The 25,254-nt window shown below is 44.3% G+C and overlaps 1 protein-coding gene across 1 annotated transcript in view; it reads left to right on the top strand.

Moving 5' to 3' along the window:
- Positions 1-25,254, top strand: part of LOC307100601 (complement C3-like) — a gene marked incomplete at its 3' end in the record, with an annotated part of 50,024 nt that overhangs the window by 9,165 nt on the left and 15,605 nt on the right. The window contains exons 17-29 of the mRNA XM_079773073.1: positions 39-239; positions 3,204-3,312; positions 3,560-3,645; positions 8,333-8,475; positions 8,564-8,776; positions 18,611-18,677; positions 18,771-18,857; positions 19,554-19,757; positions 20,204-20,279; positions 20,580-20,739; positions 21,697-21,795; positions 23,104-23,260; positions 24,751-24,914. Of these exons, the coding sequence (XP_079629199.1) occupies positions 39-239; positions 3,204-3,312; positions 3,560-3,645; positions 8,333-8,475; positions 8,564-8,776; positions 18,611-18,677; positions 18,771-18,857; positions 19,554-19,757; positions 20,204-20,279; positions 20,580-20,739; positions 21,697-21,795; positions 23,104-23,260; positions 24,751-24,914 (1,766 nt within the window). The remainder of the gene's footprint in view (positions 1-38; positions 240-3,203; positions 3,313-3,559; positions 3,646-8,332; positions 8,476-8,563; positions 8,777-18,610; positions 18,678-18,770; positions 18,858-19,553; positions 19,758-20,203; positions 20,280-20,579; positions 20,740-21,696; positions 21,796-23,103; positions 23,261-24,750; positions 24,915-25,254) is intronic.

Here is a 25,254-nt window from a genome sequence, read left to right on the forward strand (position 1 = left end):
GCCCTGTGGGGACTTGCCTGGGGTGTGTGTTCCCACAGCGGGTGAGTACCCCAGCAAGGAGCTGCGCAAGTGCTGTGAGGACGGTATGCGGGAGAACCCCATGCAGTACCCGTGCCAGCGCAGGGCGCAGTTCATCCTCCAGGACAAGGCCTGCGTGGACGCCTTCCTGGACTGCTGCAACTACATCACCAAGCTGCGGCTGGAGCTCAGGCGGGATGGCGACCTGGGCCTGGCCAGGAGTGAGTGCTGCGGCCTGGGGGGCCCTGCCTGAGGGCTGGTGTTGGGGAGAGGCGCCCATCACTGGGGGTGGGAAATGAGTGGATCAAATTTGGTTCCAAGAGCAAAGGCAAGCGTGAGCGGCTTGTGAAATTGAGAGAAATTACGTTATCAATTACAGGATGAAACGTAACAAAAAAATATGCTTCTGCTTAAAGCCTAAGGAAGATTGGGAAACTTGCCCAGTGGCTGGCTGGCCGACCAATGCAAAAATAATGATCTTGTTTTCTTTAAACAGCCTTTAACTTACAGACAAACTTGTGCGGGTTAAACCCGCTCCCCCCTTGCCCTCCCTCAGCTGTTTGATGCCCCCATAATTCTGAATAGTTTAGTGTGGATTTTTTTGGGCAGCAAATATATTCTCCTAAACACCACAGCACAATGCTCAGCATCAGGACATTACTGTGGATTCCTTCCCACCATCTAATTCAGACTCCACTCAAACGTTGCCACTTTTTAAATTTTTTAGTTCTCTCTAGGAAAAGGACCCAGTTCCGAATCACACATTGCATTGGTGTGTCTGGCTGTGTCTCTTTAGCCTCCTCGTATCTGCCCAACCCCCAGTGGCTCTTTGGTCTTTCTGTGACTCTCATGTTCTTCACATACAGGAGGTACACAGGCCAGATCATTTGAAAGTTGTTCAGCCCCCTGAGTCTGCCTGATGTTTCTCCTGCTCACATTCGGGTTTTGCATTTTGGGCAGGGCTGTCCCAGAGGAGATATTGTGCCCTTCTTGGTGCCTGGGATCAGGAGGCAGGTAGCATTTGTTAAGGCACAATTTCTAGGCAGCGGGAAGACATAGAACCAGGCACTTGGAAGATTCAGAAAATGCACTTTATTGCAGGAGCAGGTGCTGTGACTCATGGGAATTGGTTCCTAAAGCTGAGCGCTGATTATAGCGGGATTTCTCTTTATAAAGGGCATTATGTTCTTTGTTTCTGGTTCCCGGGCTTTTCACGGGCTTTTGCAGCCCGCCCCCCGCCCCTAGGATGGTGGTAAGGGGGAACAAAGAGGCCCTGGCTGGTGTCTGCAGTCAGCCACACATGGTTTATGGCCCTGCAAGAAAAGTATTCAGGAAAATGGGTTTTTCAAGGGCATTAGCTGGAAGGGGTTTGGGGTACAGGATGCAGCTATGAGCAGGCCTGGGGGGGTCCATAGACATCAGCTATTGTAATCAGTCATATCAGGCAATGAGATTATGTTGATGAGATGATGTTTTGACTCCTGGTGGGTCGGCCTGACCATACCTATCAGTTCTGCTTGCTGGATTCACAGCTGAGTCACCTCCTCAATCACTTTGCAGGCCTTGGAAAGAAAACTTTAAGAAAAACTTAGCCCCCTATCTATATATATAAAAGCCTAATATGCAAGTGTCCCACCATTCAACCATTCGCCCAGTCACTATGATGTGCACTGACCACCAGGGAGCAGACGCTCCAACCGGTAGGTTAGCTTGCTGCTGGGGTTTGGCCAATCGGGACTGGGTGAGATGGGCCGGACATGGTCTGGAACCAACCTCCCACAGCCCCTCCCTGGTCTCTAAAATATTTCTTCTAATTAATTTCCTTTCAATGTGCACAAATCCATGCACCAGTCCCCTAGTTTACATATAAGAAACTTAACCCCATATGCACATAAGTATATGTGTTCTACGATTTAAAATAATATAATTACTTTTCAGATTAATTCAGGTACACTATCTATCAGGTTGTAGGTCTCTATTACATTGACTTGTCCCATCATTGGTGATGAGAATCTTGATCCTTGATTAGGTGGTGTCTGCCCTGTTTCTCCATTGTAAAATTCCTCTTTATTCCTTTCATATTTTTTAACATCTTTTTAAAGTTTAAGTCAAGAGAGATGTTACCAAAGATCAATATCACTTAGCCTTTAAAATAATAGATATGGATGGACGCCTTATATGGTAACACATGATTTTTGTGTACATGTGTACTTTTGGGGGGGCGGGGCTTAGCAGCCACCTGTCAAAGGCAGCTGTTGTCAAAGTGGAGAAATATTTCTAAATTCTTTTATCTGGAAAGCTCAAATCCCCTCCACCCCTCCACCCACAAAAGACACAAAGATTCCCAACACACGTGAGCAAAAGACTGTCTATCTTCACTCTCTTTGCAAATGATGACAACTAGGCAGGCTGCTTTCTACTCCTGACAGAGCCTTCCTTCTGCAAAGAGAAGATAAGGCTGCTGAAGGGGTTAGACCTCACTGATCTGCTGGGCTGTGGTTTACACCCATGGGGAGATTTATTTCTCAGGATTGCATATGTTTTTTAGTCAACTGGGGGTGAGACAGAGGATGGCTTAAACGTTAGTATCGCCAAAGGCACTTTGATGGATTATCCCAGAGCAGGAATGGATTTAGGCATCTGTGCAATTGCACCTACTTTGTTATTAGACACACCCAGAGACAAGTTAAAGTCTGTCCACCATTTCTTGAGGAGAACCCAGCCATCGGTCAGCCCTAGCCACGCCCAGCGGTGTTTACTTGCCGGTGGTGCCCAGCTGCAGTAGAGGCCACCAGGGTCTCCATCAGTCCAGAATCTCCGCTCACCTGGTTGCTCTCAGGACCAACGTCACTTCTGACGCAGCAGGCACCGTGCCAGGGGTCAGGGTACCTTTAGAAGCTTATGAAAATGCTTTTGTTTCTTGGAAATCAGAGGAAATGAATATACCCTAACCTGGATTATCCTTGCCTTTATACCAACGCCATTGTATAAAATATCACTTTTAACATTTTTATGGAGGCAGGAGCCCTCAAAGGGAAACAGCCTTTAACTTACAGACAAGTCGTCATTTGTCCGTGGGTGTGTTTTGCTGCCAGAAACCCCTCCAGGGCTGTAGAAATGAGTATCTAAGGGGACAGCAGGGGAAGAGGGTCTGCTTTTAACCCAGATTGCCCCCACCTGCCCAGGTGACCTGGAGGAGGACATCATTCCCGAAGAAGACATCACTTCCAGAAGCGACTTCCCTGAGAGCTGGCTGTGGAAGATGGAGTTGTTAGAGGACCCAGAGAAAAATGGGTAAGGCTGGGCACCCCTCATTCCAACCCACCCCTAGGCGTTCCACACTCAGGACCAGAACATTTAATTTGCATGCACCCCAACCTCCTCTGTTTTCTGGGATCATAGTGCAACTCCACAACCCAACCTGGAAAAACCAAGAGGTGCCCACACCTGCGCCCTCCAACCGGTCCCTTTGGGGCCCCTCATTACCTGCTCTCCCCTCCACCACATCTTCTCCTAAGGCCCCCATTTCTCCTCCATCTAGAATCTCCTCCAAGACCCTAAAGGTGTTTCTGAAAGACTCCATCACCACCTGGGAAATCATGGCTGTGAGCTTGTCCGACAGGAAAGGTGAGATGGTGGTTTCGCAGGCCCAGGGCCCCGGGCATTTTCTGTTTCTCATCCATCCCAAAGCTCCTCTGCTTCTTGGTGGCTGACACTCTGCCCCCTGGTTACTGGGTGGGGTGGGTGCATCAGAGTCTAGATGTGGGTGTCACTGCTTTTTATTTTTATGTTTTTTAATATGTTCTTATTGATTTTTTAGAGAGAGAGAGGAAGGGAAAGGGAGGGAGACAGAAACATCAATGAGAGAGAAACATCAGCATCACCTGGCTGCCTCCTGCATGCCCTTTGTTGGGGATGGAGCTCAAACCCAGGCATGTGCCCTCACAGGGAATCGAACCAGTGACCACATAGTATATGGGTTGATGCTCAATCACTGAACCACACTGGCTGGGCAATGCTTTTTATTTTTTAAATTGATTTTATTTTTAGAGCAGTTTTAATTTCACAGCAAAATTGAGCAGAAAGGCCCTGGCCAGTTTGGTTCACTTTGTTGGAGCATCATCCTGTACACCAAAAGGTGGCGGATTCAACTCCTGCCAGGGCACATACCCAGGTTTTGGGCATTGGAGTCTGTGCTGGAGGCAACCAATAAATGTGTCTCTCTCACAACAATGTTTCTCTCTCTGTCTCTCCCCCTCCCTTCCATTCTCTCTAAAAGTCAATGGGAAAAAAATATCCTCGGGTGAACATGAACAAAAACAAAAATATTCTATTAAAAACTTGAGCAAAAAATACAGAGATTTCCTATATACTCTCTGCCATCCCCCCTCCCCTGCACAGCCACCCCCACTGTCAACATCCCCCACCACAGTGGTGCATTTGTTACAATCAATCATGAAGCCCCCAAGTTCATAGCTGACAGTAGGAATTCACTCTTGATGTTGTACATTCTATGGGTTTGGTCTAATGTTTCATGACACGAGTCCACCATTGTAGTATCATACAGATTAATTCACAACCACAAAAACTTTTAAGGAGGTGCTGTCAGCAAGATAGTAGGTAAAGCGATGAAGAAAAAGGAGGAAGCAGATGAAATGGGGGATTGAAACATCGGTGGTCAGATTGTGAAGCGTGACAAAACGGTTACCTGTCCCCGGTCACCCACAGCCAGACTGAGACCTGAGGAGCTCTAGCTAAATGGGGATGGTTTACAGCAGGGCCGGGAGGGGTGAGGGAAGGAAGACCCCGACTTTTAGTGCAAAATACAAGTGGGTGCCAAAAAGTTAGTCATCAAGATAAATAATATCCCACTGCAATCGTTTTCAAAATAAAAGTGAGTACAAAAAAACTATGATGAACAAAATATCCATATTTTAAACAGAGACCAGAGCCATGACAATCCACAAAGAAGTTTGAGGCAAGAGAAAAAATGTGTGACCCATATCCATATTTTATGTACACTTTAAAGGTAAAATTTGTCAAACAATATTAAAATATTAAAAGGCAGGTGTATTCAAACTCACAATATTAAGTGTAAATATTTTATTTATACCAGAGCCAGACTTACTTAGGCTATATTCTCATTTTGTTTATTCACTTTAGTATCATTTTACTTTCCTGACTTCAAGATTTTAAAAATCTGCTTCTTTGCTGATCTCATTTTTAATTGAAGGAATTGAAATTTTCTGCCAATTTCTCTTATTTAAGAAAATTATGTGTTTATTGGTTTTAGAAAGAGGGGGGAGAGAAAGAGAGTTTGAGATTCATAAGAGAAAAACGGCTATGGGGATGGAGCTCCTAACCTGGGCATGTGCCCTGACCTGAAATGGAATTTCAGTGCATGGGACAATGCTCCACCAACTGAGCCACACCAGCCAGAGCTATGGCAATTTCTCTTGAACAAGTGATTATCTCCAATGAAATCATTTACACAGGGGCACACAGTTTCCTTTTGCCTGGGACTCCAGTATGACTCAGCACAAGCCACTGTGTGGCCTTAATCAAGTTACTCAACCTCTCTGTGTTCCTCCATAAAATGGACATGATAGAAATAGCACATACTCAAAGCATTATTAAGAGGATTGTTATGAGTTAATACATGTAAAGCCCTTATAATAGTGCCTTGGAAAAAAAAAAGGAAGGAAGGAAGGAAAGAAGGTCAGAAGGAAGGAAGGAAGGAAGGAAGGAAGGAAGGAAGGAAGGAAGGAAGGAAGGAAGGAAGGAAGGAAAGAAGGTCAGAAGGAAGGAAGGAAGGAAGGAAGGAAGGAAGGAAGGAAGGAAGGAAGGAAGGAAGGAAGGAAGGAAGGAAAGAAGGTCAGAAGGAAGGAAGGAAGGAAGGAAGGAAGGAAGGAAGGAAGGAAGGAAGGAAGGAAGGAAGGAAGGAAGGAAGGAAAGATTTAATGTGGGCTGGTGTGTTATTTTTATTTCTGATAGTCCCATGAAAGAATGAATATGATGTACCCGATTTCAGAGATACATTTTATTTCACACAAATATATCCAAAATGTGATCATTTCCATATTTTATAAAAGTTTGCAAAACCACTATCACACTAATAATAATGTTACAATAATAAAATCACTACTATTTAAGCATAAACTATTAAGATATTAAATTTTTTGTTTATTTATCTTTAATCCTTATTTATAAGAAATATGTTTTTAATAATTTCAGAGAGAGGAAGGGAGAGGGAGAGTTAGACACATCGATGAGAGAGAATCATTAATTGGCTGCCTCCTGCACGCCCCCTCCTGGGGATCAAGCCCACAACCCGGGCATGTGCCCTGACCAGGAATGAAACCATGATTTCCTGGTTCATGGGTTGACACTGAACCACTGAGCAACTTTGGCCAGGCAAGATATCAAAATTTTTAATGACTTATTTTACTTCTATTTGTAAGCCTTTGAATCTGGTGCATCTCAATTAGGATGTGAGCTTTTCTTTTCTTTCTTTCTTTTTTTAATCTTTATTGTTCAGATTATTACAGATGTTCCTCTTTTTCCCCCCATAGCTCCCCTCCACCCGGTTCCCACCTCACCCCTTGCCCTTGCCCTGCCCCCCCCACTGTCCTCGTCCAGAGGTGTAAGATTTTTGTCCAATCTCTTCCCTCACCCCTCACACTGCCTTCCCCTTGAGAATTGTCAGTCCAATTCCTTTCCATGCCCCTGATTCTATTACATTCACCAGATTACTCTGTTCCTCAGAATTTTTATTCATTTGATTTTTAGATTCACTTGTTGAGAGATATATGTATTTGTTGTCACTTTGTTGTTCATAATTTATTATCTTTACCTTTTTCTTCTTCCTCCTCTTCTTAAAGAATACCCATCAGCATTTCATATAATACTGGTTTGGTGGTGATGAACTCCTTTAGCTTTTTCTTGTCTGTGAAGTTCTTTATCTGACCTTCAATTCTAAATGATAGCTTTGCTGGGTACAGTAATCTTGGTTTTAGGTTCTTGCTATTCATCACTTTGAATATTTCTTGCCAATCCTTTCTAGCTGCATAGTTTCTGTTGAGAAATCAGCTGACAGTCATATGGGTACTCCCTTATAGGTAACTAACTTTTTCTCTTGCTGCTTTTAATATTCTCTCTTTGCCTTTTGCCCTTGGCATTTTAATTATGATGTGTCTTGGTGTGGTCCTCTTTGGATTCCTTTTGTTTGGGGTTCTGTGCGCTTCCTGGACTTGTAAGTCTATTTCTTTTACCAGGTAGGGGAAGTTTTCTGTCATTATTTTCTCAAATAGTTTTTCAATATCTTACTCTCTCTCTTTTGGCACCCCCATAATTTTGATGTTGGTACACTTGAAGTTGTCTCAGAGGCTTCTTACACTATCTTCATAATTTTGGATTCTTTTTTCTTCTTTCTCTTCCTATTGGGTGTTTTTGCTTCCTCATATTTCAAATCTTTGACTTGATTCTTAGGATCCTCTAGTCTACTGTTGAATCTCTGTATATTATTCTTTATGCAGTCAGTGTATGCTTAATTTCTGACTGGTTTTTTTCCATTATTTTTGGAATTCTCACTAAGATTATTGAAAGTTTCACTAAATTCCTCAGAGGTTTCTAGAAGATTCTTGAGTAACCTTATAACTGTAGTTTTGAACTCTACATCCAGTATTTTGCTTTCTTCCATTTCTTTCATTTGTGACCTGTTTCTTTGTCTTCGCATTTTGGCTGCTTTCCTGTGTTGATAGAATGACCTTGTGTGGTAGGTATCCTATAGGGCCCAGTGGCTCAGCCTCCCCAATCACCTGAGGTGGACACTCTTGGTGCACCCCTTTGTGGGCTGTGTGCACAGTCTTGTTGTAGTTAAGCCTTGATTGCTATTGGTGTCACTGTGAGGAATTGACCTCCAGGCCTGTTGGCTGTGAGGATTAGCTCCTTCTTTGACTCTGAATCCACCCCTTTCATCAGTTTATTTTGTTAATTAAATTACATATATGAGTGAGATCAGATATTTACATTATGATTCATAACAGTAGCAAAATTACAGTTATGAAGTAGCAACGAAAATAATTTTATGGTTGGGGGTCACCACAACATGAGGAACTGTATTAAAGGGTCACGGCATTAGAAAAGTTGAGAACCACTGCTCTAGTCTATGGGCTTCTACCAAAACAAGCTGAGCTCGGGACAGCTCCCGTGTCAGGGGTAAGCCTTGAGAGGCAGAAACTTGGAGCTGAACTTGGACCCTGTCCACCCTGCCCATCCCCTACCCCTGACACTCATGTTCTGTTCCCCTGGGCAGGCATCTGTGTGGCTGACCCCTATGAGGTGACGGTGGTGCAAGATTTCTTCATCGACCTAAAGCTGCCCTACTCTGTGGTTCGTAATGAGCAGGTGGAGATCCGAGCAGTCCTCTATAACTACCGGGAAGCAGATACGCTCAAGGTGGGTCCGTGGAGCAGGAGAGGCACGAGGGGAGACCTGGAGAGGGGACCATGGTGCGTGCCCCTGGCCTGATACTCTCTCCTGGCAGGTGAGAGTAGAAATGCTCTACAATCCAGCCTTCTGCAGCTTGGCCACTGCCAAGAAGCGTCACCTGCAGACTGTATACATCCCTCCCAAGTCCTCGCTGGCCGTGCCTTATGTCATTGTGCCCCTGAAGACTGGCCTGCAGGAGGTAGAGGTCAAGGCCACTGTCTATCGGTTCTTCATCACCGACGGTGTAAGGAAGACCCTGAACGTTGTGGTGAGTCCTTGGGGCACCTGCTGCCTCTTGTCCTTCAGGAGGGACTCTTGCTCTCCCTGTGCTGTCAACTCAGTTTTGAGCCCCAGGCTCTGAGACACTAATACTGTCCGTGTTCAGCTTAGGAAAGTTAGGAGCCCAGAGGTGTGAAAGCAGGGCCGTGTGAGGCAGCGGAGACATTCTTCTGCGCATAAAGTTCTAAGGGTGTGCCCCAAACCTCAGCAATAAAGATAAAAACAATTTTCATTAAAATATATTTTAATATCAAATATGACATTTCAGTATAAGAGTTTTGTCTTGAATTTTAAAATTATTTTTATTTTACTTTTAAAAATCTTTATTGTTGAAAGTATTACATAAGTCCCCTTTTTCCCCCATCGACCCATTCAACGCCCCCCCAACTCCTCCCACCATCTGTGTACATGGGTTATTCATATATGCATACAAGGTCTTTTACTGATTACCCCCCAACCTCCCACCCTCTCCTGCTTTCCCTCAAAGATTCTGCACTTTTTCCCATGCTTCTTTGACTCTGGATCCACTCCTTTCATCAGTTTATTTTGTTAATTACATTCCATATATGAGTGAGATCATATGATACTTGTCTTTCCCTGACTGACTGAATTCACTTAGCATCATGCTCTCCAGGTCCCTCCATGCTAGTCTCAAAGGGTAAGAGACTCTTCTTTTTTACTGCTGCATAGTATTTCATGGTATAAATGTAACCCAGCTTTAAAAAAAAAAAAAAAAAAGCCTTTTTGTTGAAAATCTTACATATGTCTCCTTTTTTCGCCCACTGACCACATCCAGACCCCCCGACATGCCCTGCCCCAGGACCTCACCGCCCCACTGTCTGTGTCCATGGACCATGCATATATGCATACAAGGTCTTTTATAGGTTACCTCCCACACCTTCCCTCCAAGATTCCACATTCTCTTCCATGCTTCCAATCTCTGGATCCCCTCTGTTTATTTTGTTACTTAGATTCCTCATTGAGTGAGATCATGTGATACTTGTCTTTCTTTGATTGGTTTATTTCACTTGGCATGATACTCTGCAGTTCCCTCCATGCTCAAAGGGTAAGAGATTCTTCTTTTTTACTGCTGCATAGTATTCCATGGTAAATGTACCACAGCTTTTTTATCCACTCATCTACTGATGGGCACTTGGGCTGTTTCCAGATCTTAGCTATTATAAATTGTGCTGCTATGAACACAAGGATACATACATTCTTTCTGTTGGTATTTTGTGTTTCTTGGGATATATTCCTAGAAGTGGGATCACTGGGTCAAATGGCAGTTCCATACTTAATTTTTTGAGGAAACTCCATACTGTTTTCCATAGTGGCTGTACCAGTCTGCATTCCCACCAGCAGTGTACTAGGGTTCCCTTTTCTCCACATCCTCGCCAGTACTTGTCATTGGTTGATTTTTTGATGGTAGCCATTCTGACAGGTATGAGGTGATGCCTCTATTTAGATCATTTGCCCATTTTTTTAATTGGATTTTTAAATTGGCCACACTCCAAAGGAATTTATAGATTCAATGAAATCCCCATTAAAATACCAATGGCATACTTCACAGATCTTCTGTTAAGTTGTATGAGTTCCTTATATATTTTGGATATTAACCCTTTACCAGATGTATCATTGCCAAATATGTTCTTCCATACAGTGGGCTCCCTTTTCGTTTTGTTGATGGTCTCTTTTGCTGTGCAGAGCTTTTTATTTTTATGTAGTCCCATTTGTTTATTTTCTTCTTAGTTTCCTTTGCCTTAGCAGATGTACCAGTAAACATATTGCTAGGAGAGATGTCTGATATTTTGCTGCCTATGGTTTCTTCTAGGATAGTTATGGTTTCCCAACTTACATTTAAGTCTTTTATCCATTTTTAGTTTATTCTTGTAAATGGTGTTTACAAGAATGGTGGTCTAGTTGGTGGTCTAGTTTCACTTTTTTGCATGTATCTGTCCAATTTTCCCAGCACCACTTATTGAAGAGACTGTCTTGACTCCATTGTATGCTCTTGCCTCCTTTGTCAAATAGTAATTGAGCATAATGGGTTAGGTCGATTTCTGGGGTCTTTGTTTTGATCCATTGGTCGGTATGCCTGTTCTTGTGCCAGTACCAGGCTGTTTTGATTAAGGTGGCTTTGTAGTATAACTTGAAATCTGGTATTGTGATTCCTCCAACTTTGTTCTTCTTTGTCAAGATTGCTGCAGCTATTCGGGGTCTTTTTTGGTTCCATATAAATTTCTGGAGTATTTGCTCTAGATCTGTGAAGTATGCTGTTGGTATTTTAATGGGGATTTCATTGAATCTATAAATTCCTTTGGAGTGTGGCCATTTTAATGATGTTGAGTCTACCAATCCATGAACACAGAATATTCTTCCATTTGTTTATATCTTCTTCTATCTCTTTTTTTGACGTCCTATAGTTTTCTGAGTATATACCTTTTACCTCCTTTGGTAAGTTTATTCCTAAGTATCTTAAATTCTTTGTTGCAGTGGTAAATAGGATTGTTTGTTTAGTTTCTCTTTCTGAGAATTCATTATTGGTATATAAAAAAGCCACTGATTTTGGGGTGTTGATTTTGTATCCTACTACATTGCCAAATTTATTTATTAAACCTAGTTGTATTTTGGTGGAGTCTTTAGGGTTTTCTATGGACAATATCATGTCAACTGCAAATAATGAGAGTTTTACTTCCTCCTTTCCAATTTGGATGCCTTTTATTTCTTTTATTTATTTATTTATTTATTTATTTATTTATTTATTTTGTCTGATCACTGTGGGGTGATCAGTGGGGTGTTAAAGTCCCCTACGATTACTATATTGTTTTTTATCTCTCTCTTAAAGTCCTCTAAAAAAATTTTTATATATTTAGGATATATATATTTTATATATTATGTAGTGACTTTGTTGTCTCTTGTGATGGCCTTCATTTTGAAGTCTATTTTGTCAGATATGAGTATTGCTACGCCAGCTTTTTTTCCTTTCCATTTGCATGGAAAAATTTTCCCCTCCTTTCACCCTCATCCTGTGTGAATCTTTTGTTCTGAGGTAGGTCTCTTGTAGATAGCATATAGTTGGGTAAAGTTTTTGTATCCATCCAGCTACCCTATGCCTTTTGATTAGAGCATTTAATCCATTTACATTTAAGGGTATTATTGATCGGTATTTATTTATTGCCATTTTAATTCTGTATGGCTAGGTTTCTCTCTCTGTTTCTTATTCTCATTACAGCAGTTCCTTTAGCATTTCTTGTAATGCTGGCTTGGTGCTGATAAACTCCTCTGGTCGTGTTTTTGTCTGGGAAGCTCTTTATTTCACTGTCTATTTTCACTGATAGCCTTGCTGGCTATAGTAATCTTGGTTTCAGATCCTTGCTTTCCCTTATTTTGAGTACTTCATGCCATTTCCTTCTGACCTGTAGAGTTTCTGGTGTGAAATCAGGTATCAAACTTATAGGAGCTCCTTTGTAGGTAACAGTTTGCTTTTCTCTTATTGCCTTTAAAATTCTCTCTTTGACTTTAATTTTTGGCATTTAAATTATGTTGTGTCTGGGCATGGGCCTTTTTGGGTTCTCTTGCTTGGGGTTCTCTGTGCCTCCTGAATTGTGTGACTTTTTTCTTTACCAGGTAGGGAAGTTTTCTGCATTATTTCCTCAAAGACATTCTCTATCCCTTTTTCCCTTTCTGCCTCTTCTGGCACACCTGCTATTCAAATATTGTTACGTTTCACATTATCCCACAGCTCCCTTATGCTGTCCCCCTGTTTTTTCTTTTTGGTTCTCTGATTGAGTGAAGTTTTTCTATCCTGTCTTCTAATTCACTGATTCAATCCTCAGTTTCCCCTAATCTGCTGTGTATTCCTCCAATGTGTTCTATAGTATTTTTCTTTTGGATTGCGACCAGCAGGGCTAGAGAGAGAATGAGTCCTGAGTAGGAGCTACAGGGGATGGAAAAAAAGAAAGAGACAGATACAGAGACAGTAGGGAAAGCTGGGACCAGGTGGGACACTGCCCTCTGCTGGAGGGATAGTGACCCAGATCTGGTGCAGCATGTTTATTATATACAGCATGATTCCAGGAAGTTTATTACTAGAGTTTAAGACAAAGGAAATTATGTGAAATCATGGTTAACCTTTTGCACTCGGATGTCGAGTGTGACTCGACATGGTTAGCATTAGAATAAAGGAATCGAGAAAAAAGCAAGTGAGTGCAAAGGGTTAAAGATCAAGCTGTAATTCTTCATTCTTGTGGCTTTTTTGTAATTGTCACTCTTGGCTGATCCTGGATAATTGTGTCCATTCCTTGCACCTGGATGAACTTAGATAATGAAATCCACCCCCTGGCACCTGAGCTAAGGGTCAGGCTGACAACATATCTGCCTCTGGCACGGTATGTTTCCAGGACGTGGCTCTGCCGACGCCACTGAACTCAGCTGTCAATCAGCTCATGTGCCTTCCCAGGTGCTCTCTATAGTGTTCTTTATTTGTGCTATGTCAGTCTTTATTTCTATTTTCATAGTTACTATATCTTTTCTCATGCAGCATTACCATAGATATTCTGACTATCCAGTTCTGTATCAGATAAATTTCTTATCTCCATTTCATTTATCTCTTCTTCTGGAGAATTCTCTTATTCTTTCATTTGGTGTTGTTTCTTTGTGTCTTCATTTTGACTGCCTGTTAGGGTTTGTGACTATGTATTAGGTAGATTTGCTATGCCTCTCAATCTCTAGTGCAGGACAGTGTCAAAAGCTGTTTCTGATTAATTAGATCAGTCAAAGACTCAAAGCCTCCAGAGATGCCTACAGACTGATAGGATTCTGTCTTGACTGGCCCTCAGGCAATCATCTACAGGCATGGTGAGTGTTTTCCCCAACACAATGGGGCAATTGCTTCTACCTGGAGGCTACTTGTTATTCTCAGCCTCTTAATGAACCTCAGAAACTCCACACCATGGGGTAAGGTGTTTTCCAATAGGGTGGGTCAACTGTCTTCCCTCCAGGCAAAACCGGCTGTATGGCAAATATCTACATGAAAAAGATGACCTCTGCAGTGTGAGGGAATAATTCTGCACAGGAAATCAGGGTATCTGCCTTATGACCTCTAACCCCAGTGCCCCCAATCCTAGCTTCTGCTCACACAGCTCCAGTCCACTCTGCTCTCCCTCTGCTGGAGCACAAGGTGAGTGGCTCCACAGGAAATTTTGTGTGTTGGCCTTTTACAAGGGTGACTGCATTTCAGCCACCTCTCCCCGGCAGATAGCAAAATCACTGCTTTTCACAGCCTGATGTTGTATGGCTCCACTTCTCAGTTATGATGCTCTCTGTTGGGCAGCCCAGATTGAGGATTAGACCCCAGAGGTCTCAGTGGCAACCCCCCAGAGCTGAGATATTTCTCTGGAACTTCAGTTGCTTTCTATAGGAACACAGCCAGCCCTTTTGCACCTCTGCCCCTCTTACCAGTCTCTATTCAGTCTCCACTTTCTGTCCTCAGTTATCAAGGTTCTCTTTAGCAATTCTTTTGTTGATTACTCAGGAAGTTTTTCTGCATTATAATTGTAATTCCAGGAGTGTGTCTGTGCAGCATCCACTTACTCCACCTCCATTTTTAATCTCCTTGACTTTAAAAATAAACATATTTCACAACCAAATTTTATAAAGCAATAATATATGATGCTAGAATATAGAAAATTTTTAATTTTTTAAATATGTGTTTTTATTGATTTCAGAGAAAGGAAGGAAGAGGGAGAGAGAGTTAGAAACATTGATGAGAGAGAATCATCAATTGGCTGCCTCTTGTACAACCTCTCCTAAGGATCCAGCCTGCAACACAGACCTAAAATGAAACCCTGATCTCCTGGTTCATGGGTAGAGGCTCAAACACTGAGTTACACTGACTAGGCAGGAAAGTTCTGTTTTTACCTGTGATTTTGTTGTTGTTGAATTTTTATGAACTTATTTGAGCCAAATTCACGACATGTGCTAGGGAAAAGGATCTCAAATGTTCCATTACCTGAGACTTTTTGCCTCACAATATATATTAACTGTTACATTCCTACTTTTACTCACAGTTTGGAAGACTTTCAAATATAATAACAGATAGAATCATTAATAAAATGCTTTTTTCATCTTTTCTAATATTTTAAAGCAAAACAAGATCATAAACAAGATCACTAATCATTAATAAAATGCTTTTGTCATCTTTTCTAATATTTTAAAGCAAAACAAGATCATAAACAAGATCACTTGTTTAATCATAAACAAGTACTATTTTTATATTTCTAAAGTAAAGTACTTTAATAACATTTACAAGGCTTACAAGCTCTCTCCAGGCCAGGACCCACCTGGCATCTGGGAAGCTGACTGGTTAAAGAGCTCTTTGCAGGCAACTCAGCCAGTCTTCACATCTGTTTTAATTAGAGGTGGGAGGGGGAGAGGGGAAGAAGTTCCCAGGTCAGGAGCATGCTGGCCATGCAGTGGCCCATGCAGCTTTGGAGAAGTGGGACCTGGGAGGAGCCCAAGTGCTCCCACACCCTCTGAGGGCTGAGAGGACAGTTGGAGGTTTGGGTTGCGCCCAGGTGAGAGGTAGCTGATGTTCGTGCCTCATTAGGGCACTCAGCCTTTTGACCTGGATCGGGGTACACCTTTGAATTCTAACATTCCTGGTTCCCTTTTTTCTTCTTCCATTTTCACCTGGGGATTCTCTCTATGTTAAAATTGATCCATGTGTTTGGTTTATATCAGCGGTTCTCAACCTGTGGGTCGCGACCCCTTTCAGGGTCAAACAACCCTTTCAAGGTGTCGCCTAAGACATCCTGCATATCAGATATTTACATTATGATTCATAACAGTAGCAAAATTACAGTTATGAAGTAGCAATGAAAATAATTTTATGGTTGGAGGTCACCACAACATGAGGAACTGTATTAAAGGATCATGGCATTAGGAAGGTTGAGAACCACTGGTTTATATGAAGATATTTGGCATCCTCAAAATGCTGACAGGATTTAATATTCTTTTAGTGCTAGGTGGTAAAACTGGTCTTGTGTAAGAAAGCAGAGCCCAGTTCAGACAAGGATGAGTGAGTTAACAAGATGCTAAGAAATGTGACCTCGAACTTCTGACATGGCCACGACCTTTCAATGCCACTGTCTCTGCTTCTCCGTCTCCCGCCAGCCCCCAGCTAACCAATGTGCAGCACCTCACAACCATTGACGTGAAGATGTGTAAACCCATGTTGTTCTTTCTCTCCTCCCTCCACCCCTATCTTAGGACTTAGAACTTGAGCAGTTTTACAAAACTGCACTCAGCACAAATGGGTACACATGCAATTATGTAATTTACAGCTAGATTTATGTAAAGCACTGTCTCAGTTATAAAGACCTGATCCAGCCACCAGGTTGTTGGTTCTCTGAAGGCAAAAACCTCAGCTCTCACATTTCTTGCACAAAGTAGGTGATCAATAAATACCTGCCGAGTTAATAGATGAATCTAAACATGTCTGCCAGATGCTTGGCCTCAGTCTCAGAATGGTTGTACTGGCCTATCATTTTCTGAGGAAATAATACATCTCAGAAGGGCTAGCCCCTGGGCATGGTAGGTTCTACCTGTATAGAAGATGCCTGGGACATGGTGCAATTCATTTTACACAGAAACAGGTACAGAGACGATAGTAATTTGTGCAAGGTCACCACTAGGATACTGTTGACCCCGGACTTGAGCTGAAGAATTTCTTCTCTCCCAGGACTCGGCCCTCACAGTGAGGACTGCGGGGCCTTGTGTCTGTGCTCAGCAGCTGCATTTATAGCATCAGATCACTAATATTTTAATGCAGTAGTTTAAGAAATCAAAATTAATGCCAAAAATATCTGTGATGAACAAAATATCAAAGTTTTAAATAGAAACAAAATCTGACAGTGTCTAGCAAAGCCATTTTGGAGCCCAAAGTAGAAGGAACAGTGAGTGCCCCCACAGATGTGCCTGTGGATTTTATTTTAATGATCAGTTTTCCCTCAAATTGTTAAAGTAGTTGAGGAAAGCCTGGAATCGGTGAAATACAAATATGTTAAAACTAACAGTGTGATTTTATGTTGAGATGTTTTATTCACACCCAAACCAGAATTTGTTATGCTTTTTCTTTCCTGGCTTTAAGGAATGTAAATTTCATATTTTTTCAATTACTTCAATGTTCTGGGAAAATATTATCATTTAAAAATACATTGAAGTATATATTTGGATCCCAATATGGCCCAGCATAGGCACTGGTGGGAAAGAAAAACCACATAGTGCAGAAACCTGTGTGGCCAGCTCTTACCAATTCTGTATTCACTAACTGGTAGCTTGAAATCCATCATAGTGGGGATATTTACACCAAGGAAATTGGTAGCCCTAAAAATCAGGATTTTTTCTTCCTGGACGCTGGATTTAAATATTTACCAGCACACTTTGGGAAGAAAGTCTGCAAATGGAAATCTGGGATTTATTACCAGGTGAAAGGAGAATGGGTTCTGGAAGGCCAAAAAGTATATCCACAGTAAAGGCTTATCTGAAGACATCTGAGAACTTGAGTTGGGTGTTTGATGCTAATTAAGATAGCCCCATACACTGCTAAGTACTTAAGCACAGACTTTTATTTTATGATTTATTTAAATCATTTGTTTAAAAAATTAATTTTAGCCCTGGCCCATGTAGCTAGTGCGTCATCTCATGCACCGAAGGGTTGTGGGTTCGATTCCCGGTCAGGAGAGATACCCAGGTTGCAAGTTCTATCCCCAGGCAGGGTACATACCAGAGGCAACCAAAGTTTCTCACATCAATATCTCTCTTTCTCTCCTTTCCTCTCTCTAAAAAAATCAATAAAAACATCCACAGGGAAAGATTAAAACAAGTATTAATTAATTAATTAAAATTTTAATTTGATGTATTTACTTTTCTGTATTTATTTTATTTCACTTATTTTAAATTAATTATTGCATTTTATTTTTTAGTTTAATTTAATTTTTAAATTTCTATTTTATTTTTATTTTATTTAACCCATTGAGAGGCACTGGGTTGAAAACAGACTCTAGAGCCAGACTTCCAGGTGCATATTCCAGTTCTATTCTACTGGCTGTGTGGCTCTGGCCAAGTTACTTCAACTCTCTGTTCTCCAATTTCCCCATCACCATAAGTTTATGTGTTGTTGTTTTTTTAAGACTTTTTATTGATTTTGAGAGAGAGAGAGAGAGAGAGAGAGAGAGAGAGAGAGAGAGCGCAAAGGAGAGGAAGAGAGAGAGAGAGCAAAGGAGAGGAAGAGAGAGAGAGAAACATTAATATAAGAGTGCTACACCCATCGGCTGCCTCCTGCATGCCTCTACTGGGGATCAAGCCCGAAACCTGGGCAGGTGCCCTGGCCTGGAATCAACCTTTCTGTGTATGGGACAATGGCCAACTGGCTGAACCATACTGATCAGGGCCCGTTTCCCCATCTTTGAAATGAGAATGATAATAGTGGTACCTTATTATAAAGATTAAATGAGTTAACCTGGATAAAGAAAGCTTCTAGGCACACAGGAAGATTTTAAAGGCTTCGTTGTTTTATTATCATTTATTTATAATTTTGTTATTATATCATGCAATAGTATTAAGTAGATGCTTGTATTGCCTCCTCCCAATAAGGAAGGAAGCTGAGACACAGAGAGGTTAAGTAACTGGCTCCCAGTCACACAGCTAAGACTGGCAGATGCCATCTAGGCTACAGTAATCCCCAGAACAGTGCCCCGCTGACCAGCTGTGTCTCTGTCTGTCCTTTATTCACCCAACTCCCCCTTCCCTCAACACTGTCCAGCCTGAAGGAATCAGAATTAACAAAACTGTGGCCGTTGAGACACTGGATCCACAGCGCCGGGGCCAGAGTGAGTCAGCGCAGGAGTGGGGTGAGGCCTGGGTGGTGTGCAGGGTCTGGTGAAAGGAGGCTGGTGCCAAGGGTGTCTCCCATTCCACCACAGACGGTGTGCAGCAAGTGAAGGTCAAGGCTGCAGACCTCAGTGACCAAGTCCCTGACACAGAGTCGGAAACCAAGATCCTCCTGCAGGGTGAGATGCCCTTGGTCCTACCCATGGGGCCCGGGAAGGTGTGGGAGCCATGACCCCGAAGAAGGTGCCCGGTTCCATCGACTTCCGGGAATACTGAACCATGGCGCCTCTCTCCTTCCCGTGTGCTAGCACAGCCTCTCCTTGGTGTGTTCGCAGAAGGCTCCAGGCAGGTCTTAGCTTCTGCTGGTAAAGAAGCTTAAATGAGAAGTGATAGAGTTCAAGAACAGAAATTCTGGAACTAATTGCCCAGGATAGAGGACTGGGACCAGAAGGCACAGGAAGGAGCTAGCAAAGCTCCTTGCACCCTCTGATCTCTTAGGTTTGGGGAAGAGACTCTTGGTTTCCTGATCTGTGATGAAGGCAAATAGTGGTACCTCTTTCTAAGGGTTGCTGGGGAAATTAAATGAGATACTATATAGTGTTCTCCTAGAAGAGAGCTTGGCAAATGGCATTAAGCATGATAGACGTATTCATGACCATTGGTCCTGGAATTATGTTACCACTGGTGGAGCATGAGGACCCGGGGACAACTGCCCTGGCCCCCCGCAGTCACATGCCTCCAGCCACCAGCTGGCCCTGACTCCCTGACTCTTTGGCCCTGGCTGGTTGGAGCCTGGGAAGGCTGGCGCAGCCCCGGCCCTCTTCACCCCACAGTGGGTCTCCTTGCCTGAACGCCATCCTTCCTCCTGGCTGCAGGGACCCCAGTGGCCAAGATGGCAGAGGACGCCATCGATGCGCAGCGGCTGGGGCACCTCATTGTGACACCCGGGGGCTGCGGAGAGCAGAACATGTTCCGCATGACGCCCACGGTCATCGCGGTGCACTACCTGGACCACACCGAGCAGTGGGACAAGTTTGGCCTTGACAAGAGGCGGGAGACCCTGGAACTCATCAAGAAGGGTATCTCCCCTTCCCCTGTTGGAGGCCCCCACTCTGAGGCCCCTCTCTGAGCTCTTTTCTCCTCTGAGGCCCCAACCTTCTGAGACCCCACCTATTCTCTGAGACCTCCTGCTCTCCCCTCTTTGAGACCCTGGTCCCTCAGAGTTCCCTCCCACACTGAACCCCCTAAGAGTCCTTCTCTCTCTGAGCTCCCTCTCCTCTGAGAAGTCCATACCCCTCCTCACTCTGATCCCTGTACCCTTTCAGAGTCCCTCCACCCTATAAGCTCCTCTCCCTCCAGACATTCCTCCTGGTCCTGAGCCCTCTCTTTCCTCTCTGAACCTCACCTTCCCTTTCACAGAATCCTTGTTCCCTCTCTAAGCCTCTCTGTTTCCTGGCATACCCACACCAGCCACTGCCTCCACTCAGCCCTCGCTCCCCCAGTGACATTTCTCTATTCCTTGCAGGGTACACGACACAATTGACCTACAGACAACCCAACAACGCCTTTGCAGCCTACCAGAACCGGAAATCGAGCACCTGGTGAGCCTGCCCATCCTTGGCCCTGCACCCCTCAGCAGGGCCTATGTCCTAGCCTGTGGTGATCTAGGCTGGCCTCCCCCACACTGCCCTGTGCCTCTGGACCCCTCCTCCTTCAGAGTCAAGGTGCCCACTAGCTGAAGCAGTCACTAAGCACTGCCTACAAGCAACATTGGGTCCTGAGGCCGGGCACGGGAAACTGGGCACGCCTGAGCAGGCCCACCCCTCTCTGCTCCTTGTTTGGCTGGGATGGCAGTCTCTGGATCCAGAGCCAATTGGCTCATGCTCTGTGCCCACCCCCAGGCTGACAGCCTACGTGGTCAAGGTCTTCTCTCTGGCCACCAACCTCATCGCCATCGACTCCCAAGTCATCTGTGGGGCTGTCAAGTGGCTGATCCTGGAGAAGCAGAGGCCTGGTGGAGTCTTCCAGGAGGATTCGCCTGTGGCACAACCACAAATGACTGTAAGAGGCCGAGATTCAGGGCAGGCTGGGGGAGAGGAGTGCCTGAGTGCCCCAGCATGGACAGGAGACAGGCTCCATCTGCCATTTGCCCAATTCCCAGCGTGGGATGGACAGAGAAATAAAGGAGCCACGATGGTCACTTCTCCTTTGCAAAAACCAGAGACCTCAGAGTCCAGTGCAAAATAAAAGTTCCCTAGCTCCCATTGCTTTGAAAAAAACCTGAGAAGTCCTTAGAATTGTGGTTCTCAAACTCCGGTCTCCAGGCCAACAGCATCAGCATCAGCTGCAAGTTTGTTAGAAATGGACATTCTTGGGCTGGATCCCAGATGCACAAATCAGAAACTTTGGGGGTGGGGCCTAGGAATTGGGGTTTTAATAAGCCCTGACTCCAGGTAATGCTGACATGTGCTCAAATGAGCGAACCACGGCTTCAGCCTGACCTTTCAGGCTTCCAGCCTCACAGCCTTCCCTCTCCAAATTCCACTGTACTGCCTGGCGCCTTGCTCCCAGGCACAGGGCATTTGCACATGCTGTTCCCACTGCCTGGCATGTTCCCACTGCCCTCTTTGAGAGTTGAGTCCTACTCACTCTTCAGATTGTGGCTCCACCTGTCATCCCTCGGGGACACCTTTCCAACTTCCCTGACATAGACACTCCCCCACTATCCATGCTCACTGCGCAGCACTCATCAGTTTTAACGATATATATGTTGATGAGCTGGTTGGCTCATGCCTGTCTCCCTATGAGATGGGGAGCTCCATGAGGGCTGGAGCCATCTTACCCACAACACCAGCAACATTTACAGAATGAGTGAGTGAATGAATGACTTCTAGAGTATGGCCCTCCTGTGAGACACTGGGGAGAGACCCACCCCTGCCCCGCTGATCCTACAGGGGGGGTGGTTGGAATGAGGGGCACACAGGTGACCCCATCCTTACTTCCTGCTCCACACCCTAGGGTGGCTTGAATGATGCTGAGGAGAAAGATGTGACCCTCACAGCCTTCGTTCTCATCGCGCTGCAGGAGGCTAAAGATATTTGCGAGCGACAGGTCAACGTAAGTGTGCCCTCCCCCCGCCCTCCCCCCCCCACCACCCCCACGCAGGCACAGTCATCCTGGAGGTTGTGTAATCACGGCATCTGCTTAGTCCTGGGGTTTTGAGAGTGGGTTGTTTGACCTTTAGCTTTCCAAGTGGGGAACTCCAGGATCCCAACTTCACCAGCTGCTTCTCCCTCCTCAGGACCCCAGAAAAGAGAGGGAGGAGAGAAAGGCTGTGACCTTTAAGGCCAGAGGAACCTTGTTTCAATCCTTGCAGATTTGAAAGAAATTATGATAGAAAAGAGACAGCTCTAGGGCACTGGGGTCAGACAGATCTACATTTAGATCATTACTCTCAGGCACTTCCCATTACTGGGCCTCAGTGTGTGCATCTGTTAAATGGGTATAATAATCTTTGTATTTTTTAGGACTCTCTGACTTCTAGATGTAACACACGTGTGAGCTACATTATGTAAAAACACAGGTTGAGGCAAATCAATTAAGAAAAAAAAACAACAATATGGGTAGTAAACACTAAAAACTCATCACTTCTTAATTATTTTACTACCTTTTATCATTATCCATGCTCTTGAAGTTATTTACATCTGTTGTACCTATATGGTGGACATACTACATAATCTCTTCCCAGTTCTACAGTCAATGACTCCATGCTGGTAGGTTGAAATCAGCCATGGTTGTATTTACACTATAAAAATCAGCAAACTCTTTAAAGCATATCTGCCTCTGCACCTCATCTTATGGGTCTCAGTATTCTCCTCTGTGCAGTAGGGATGATGATGAAAATAAAACCTACCTCATGGGATTTTGAGATGAAATGAGTGGATATGTGACTGGCACATAGTAAGTGTTAGTTACAGTGATGATGATGATTAGATAATAGGTGGACCCACTTGTGTGCTAACCCTGGGTGTCTATTTGTGGCATCTCTTTCCCACTCTGTGTTAAGTTATGTCACACTGGTAGCTTGAAATTGGCCATGACGGAAGTATTTACACCACAGTCATTGGCAATCGATAAACCAGCTCCTCTAACCCCACCTCCTGCACTGACTAGACAACTGATTATTAAATATTTACTAGCACACCACTGGTATACAGACTGCACCAGGAACATGATAGGTACTCAGTAACAGAGCAGTGCACAGTGGCTAAACTGTCTGGGGAACCCTTAAAAATAGACAGATCCAAGACAAATATGTACCAAGCCAGAAACATAGTGCCCAGGAAGTGGTGATTATGTGATCCTTGCCAGCTCTCTGGGGCAGCAGTGCCCACCTGACCAGAGTACCCAATCTTTTTCTCATAGAGCCTTAGGGGCAGCATCAATAAGGCCGGAAACTTCCTTCAAGCACACTACAGGAACTTGAAGAGACCATATGCTGTGGCCATTGCTGGCTATGCCCTGGCCCAGTTGGGCAAGCTGGAGGGCCCTCGCCTCGACACATTTCTGAAAGCAGCCACAGGTGAGAGGCAGCCTGGCGGGGTAAGGAGAGATACGTGGCTGGGGGTTGAGGGTGGCCATCTTAAACAGGGCTGCATGGCTCCAAGCTTATCTGGGATGAGTGAGTCTAGGTGTGAAAAGTCCTCATTGTAAATGACACGAAAGATCCATTGCATGATTCAACAAGTATTTTTGAGTACTTGCTATGACACAGGAGCAAGGGCATGGGCTCTGACATCAGACAGATTCAAGTTCAAAATCAAATCACCCTCAGCTACATTCTCACTGTGTGATCTTGTACAATCCACTTAACCTCTATGGACATTGTGTATAAAACGATACCGACATCACAAGATTGGTGCGAAGATTAAAAGAGCAATGCGGGTAGAAGAAGGTTTAGCCCATAGTAAGAGATCTGTCACTGATGTTGCTATTGCCTTTAGTATTATTAATAACATTACCATTATTTCAAGGGTTATTAGGACTAGATAAGAGAATGACATAGGAATTTTAGCACAATAAGTAGCACATCGTGAGCACTTAATCACTGGTTCAAGTGATGACACCTTATCAGGTTTATGCTCACCTCTGTAACATATCTGAGTGTGTACTGAAGTAGTTTCACACACAGAAGTTGGTGTCTTGCTGTGTAAGAAACAGCGCAGTGTGGGTGTCCCAAGTTGGTGGACAGCTCTCCTCTATACAGTGATGCAGGGATCCAGGCTCTATCTTCTCATGGCCCTGCCACCTCAGGGCCTCGGAATCCCTTCTCTTAAAGCAGAAGGGGAAACAGTCAGGAAGACTGTGCAAGGGAGGTAGACCAGCCATGGAAGGGGCCCCGTCAATTGCTCTGCACCTTCTATTAGCCAGAGCTCAGTTATGTGACCCTACCTAGCAAACGCCTCTGGGAGATGTAGTCCAACTCTGTGCCCAGGAAGAGGAGGGAATGGTTCTTGGAGACAGTCTCTGTCATGAGTACTTTCTTAGGCACTTGGGACATCACAGTGAATATGGCACAGCCCCTGCCATCATGGCCCCACGTTCCAGTTGAGGAAAGAAATGAGTTAATAGATTTCTGTAGAGCGTCATAGTGCTGGGACAGGAGACGCACAGGATACTTTAAGAGACAGAAGGAAGGGTCTCACTCTGTCTTGGGTGCCATTGAAGCCGCATTGTGCGGGTGGATAAGAATAACCAGGGGTAGGTGGAGGAAAAGGTGCTTCAAGACGGGAGAACAGGATATGCAAAGGCTCAGAGGTAAGAATGAGCATGGCAAACTTAGGGAATCAGCTCCCATAGGTCAGCGGGGCTGCGGTTCAGAATTCAAATGGAAGAGTGAGGTTGATGAGGGGAGAGAGTAAGGCAGGAACCAGCAGACTGAAAGCCACAAATGTGGGCCAGGATACCTGAACACGACGAGGTCTCGTACAAGTCTTCTTTTCTGAGCTTTCTCTGAACTACTTCCAGGCTGGACAGAGCAGTGAGCATGGGGGCTGGTGTTCTCTCTTGTAGATAAGAACCGCTGGGAGGAGCGTGGCCAAAGGCTCTACAGTGTGGAGGCCACATCTTATGCCCTGTTGGCTCTGCTGCTGCTCAAAGACTTTGACTCTATACCTCCTGTCGTGCGCTGGCTCAATGAGCAGAGATACTACGACGGTGGCTATGGCTCCACCCAGGCAAGTGGTCCCACATCCCCCATGCAAATGCATCCTTACCTCCTCTGGCCTGGCTGGCCTCCCTGATAAGATGCTGAGACCAAGAGAGGCAGTTGATTGGAATGAAGTTGAGAAATCAGGTTGTTGTTACAAATCTGTCTATAGATTCTAGACTAAATTCTGGATGCCTCAAGCTGCATTTTGAGACTCCCTTTCCCTCCTGGTGTCCAGATCATGTTCTCATGGCCCAGATTCAGGGGTGACCTTCTCTCTTAAGGGTTCTAGACCATGTTTCTAGTTCCACCAGGCCTCCCATCTTTTTCTGTTCCACTGGTGGGTTCTAGACCAATTCTCAATTATT

This window comes from Cnephaeus nilssonii, assembly GCF_951640355.1.
Source record: "Cnephaeus nilssonii genome assembly, chromosome: 5".
Lineage (NCBI taxonomy): Eukaryota > Metazoa > Chordata > Mammalia > Chiroptera > Vespertilionidae > Cnephaeus > Cnephaeus nilssonii.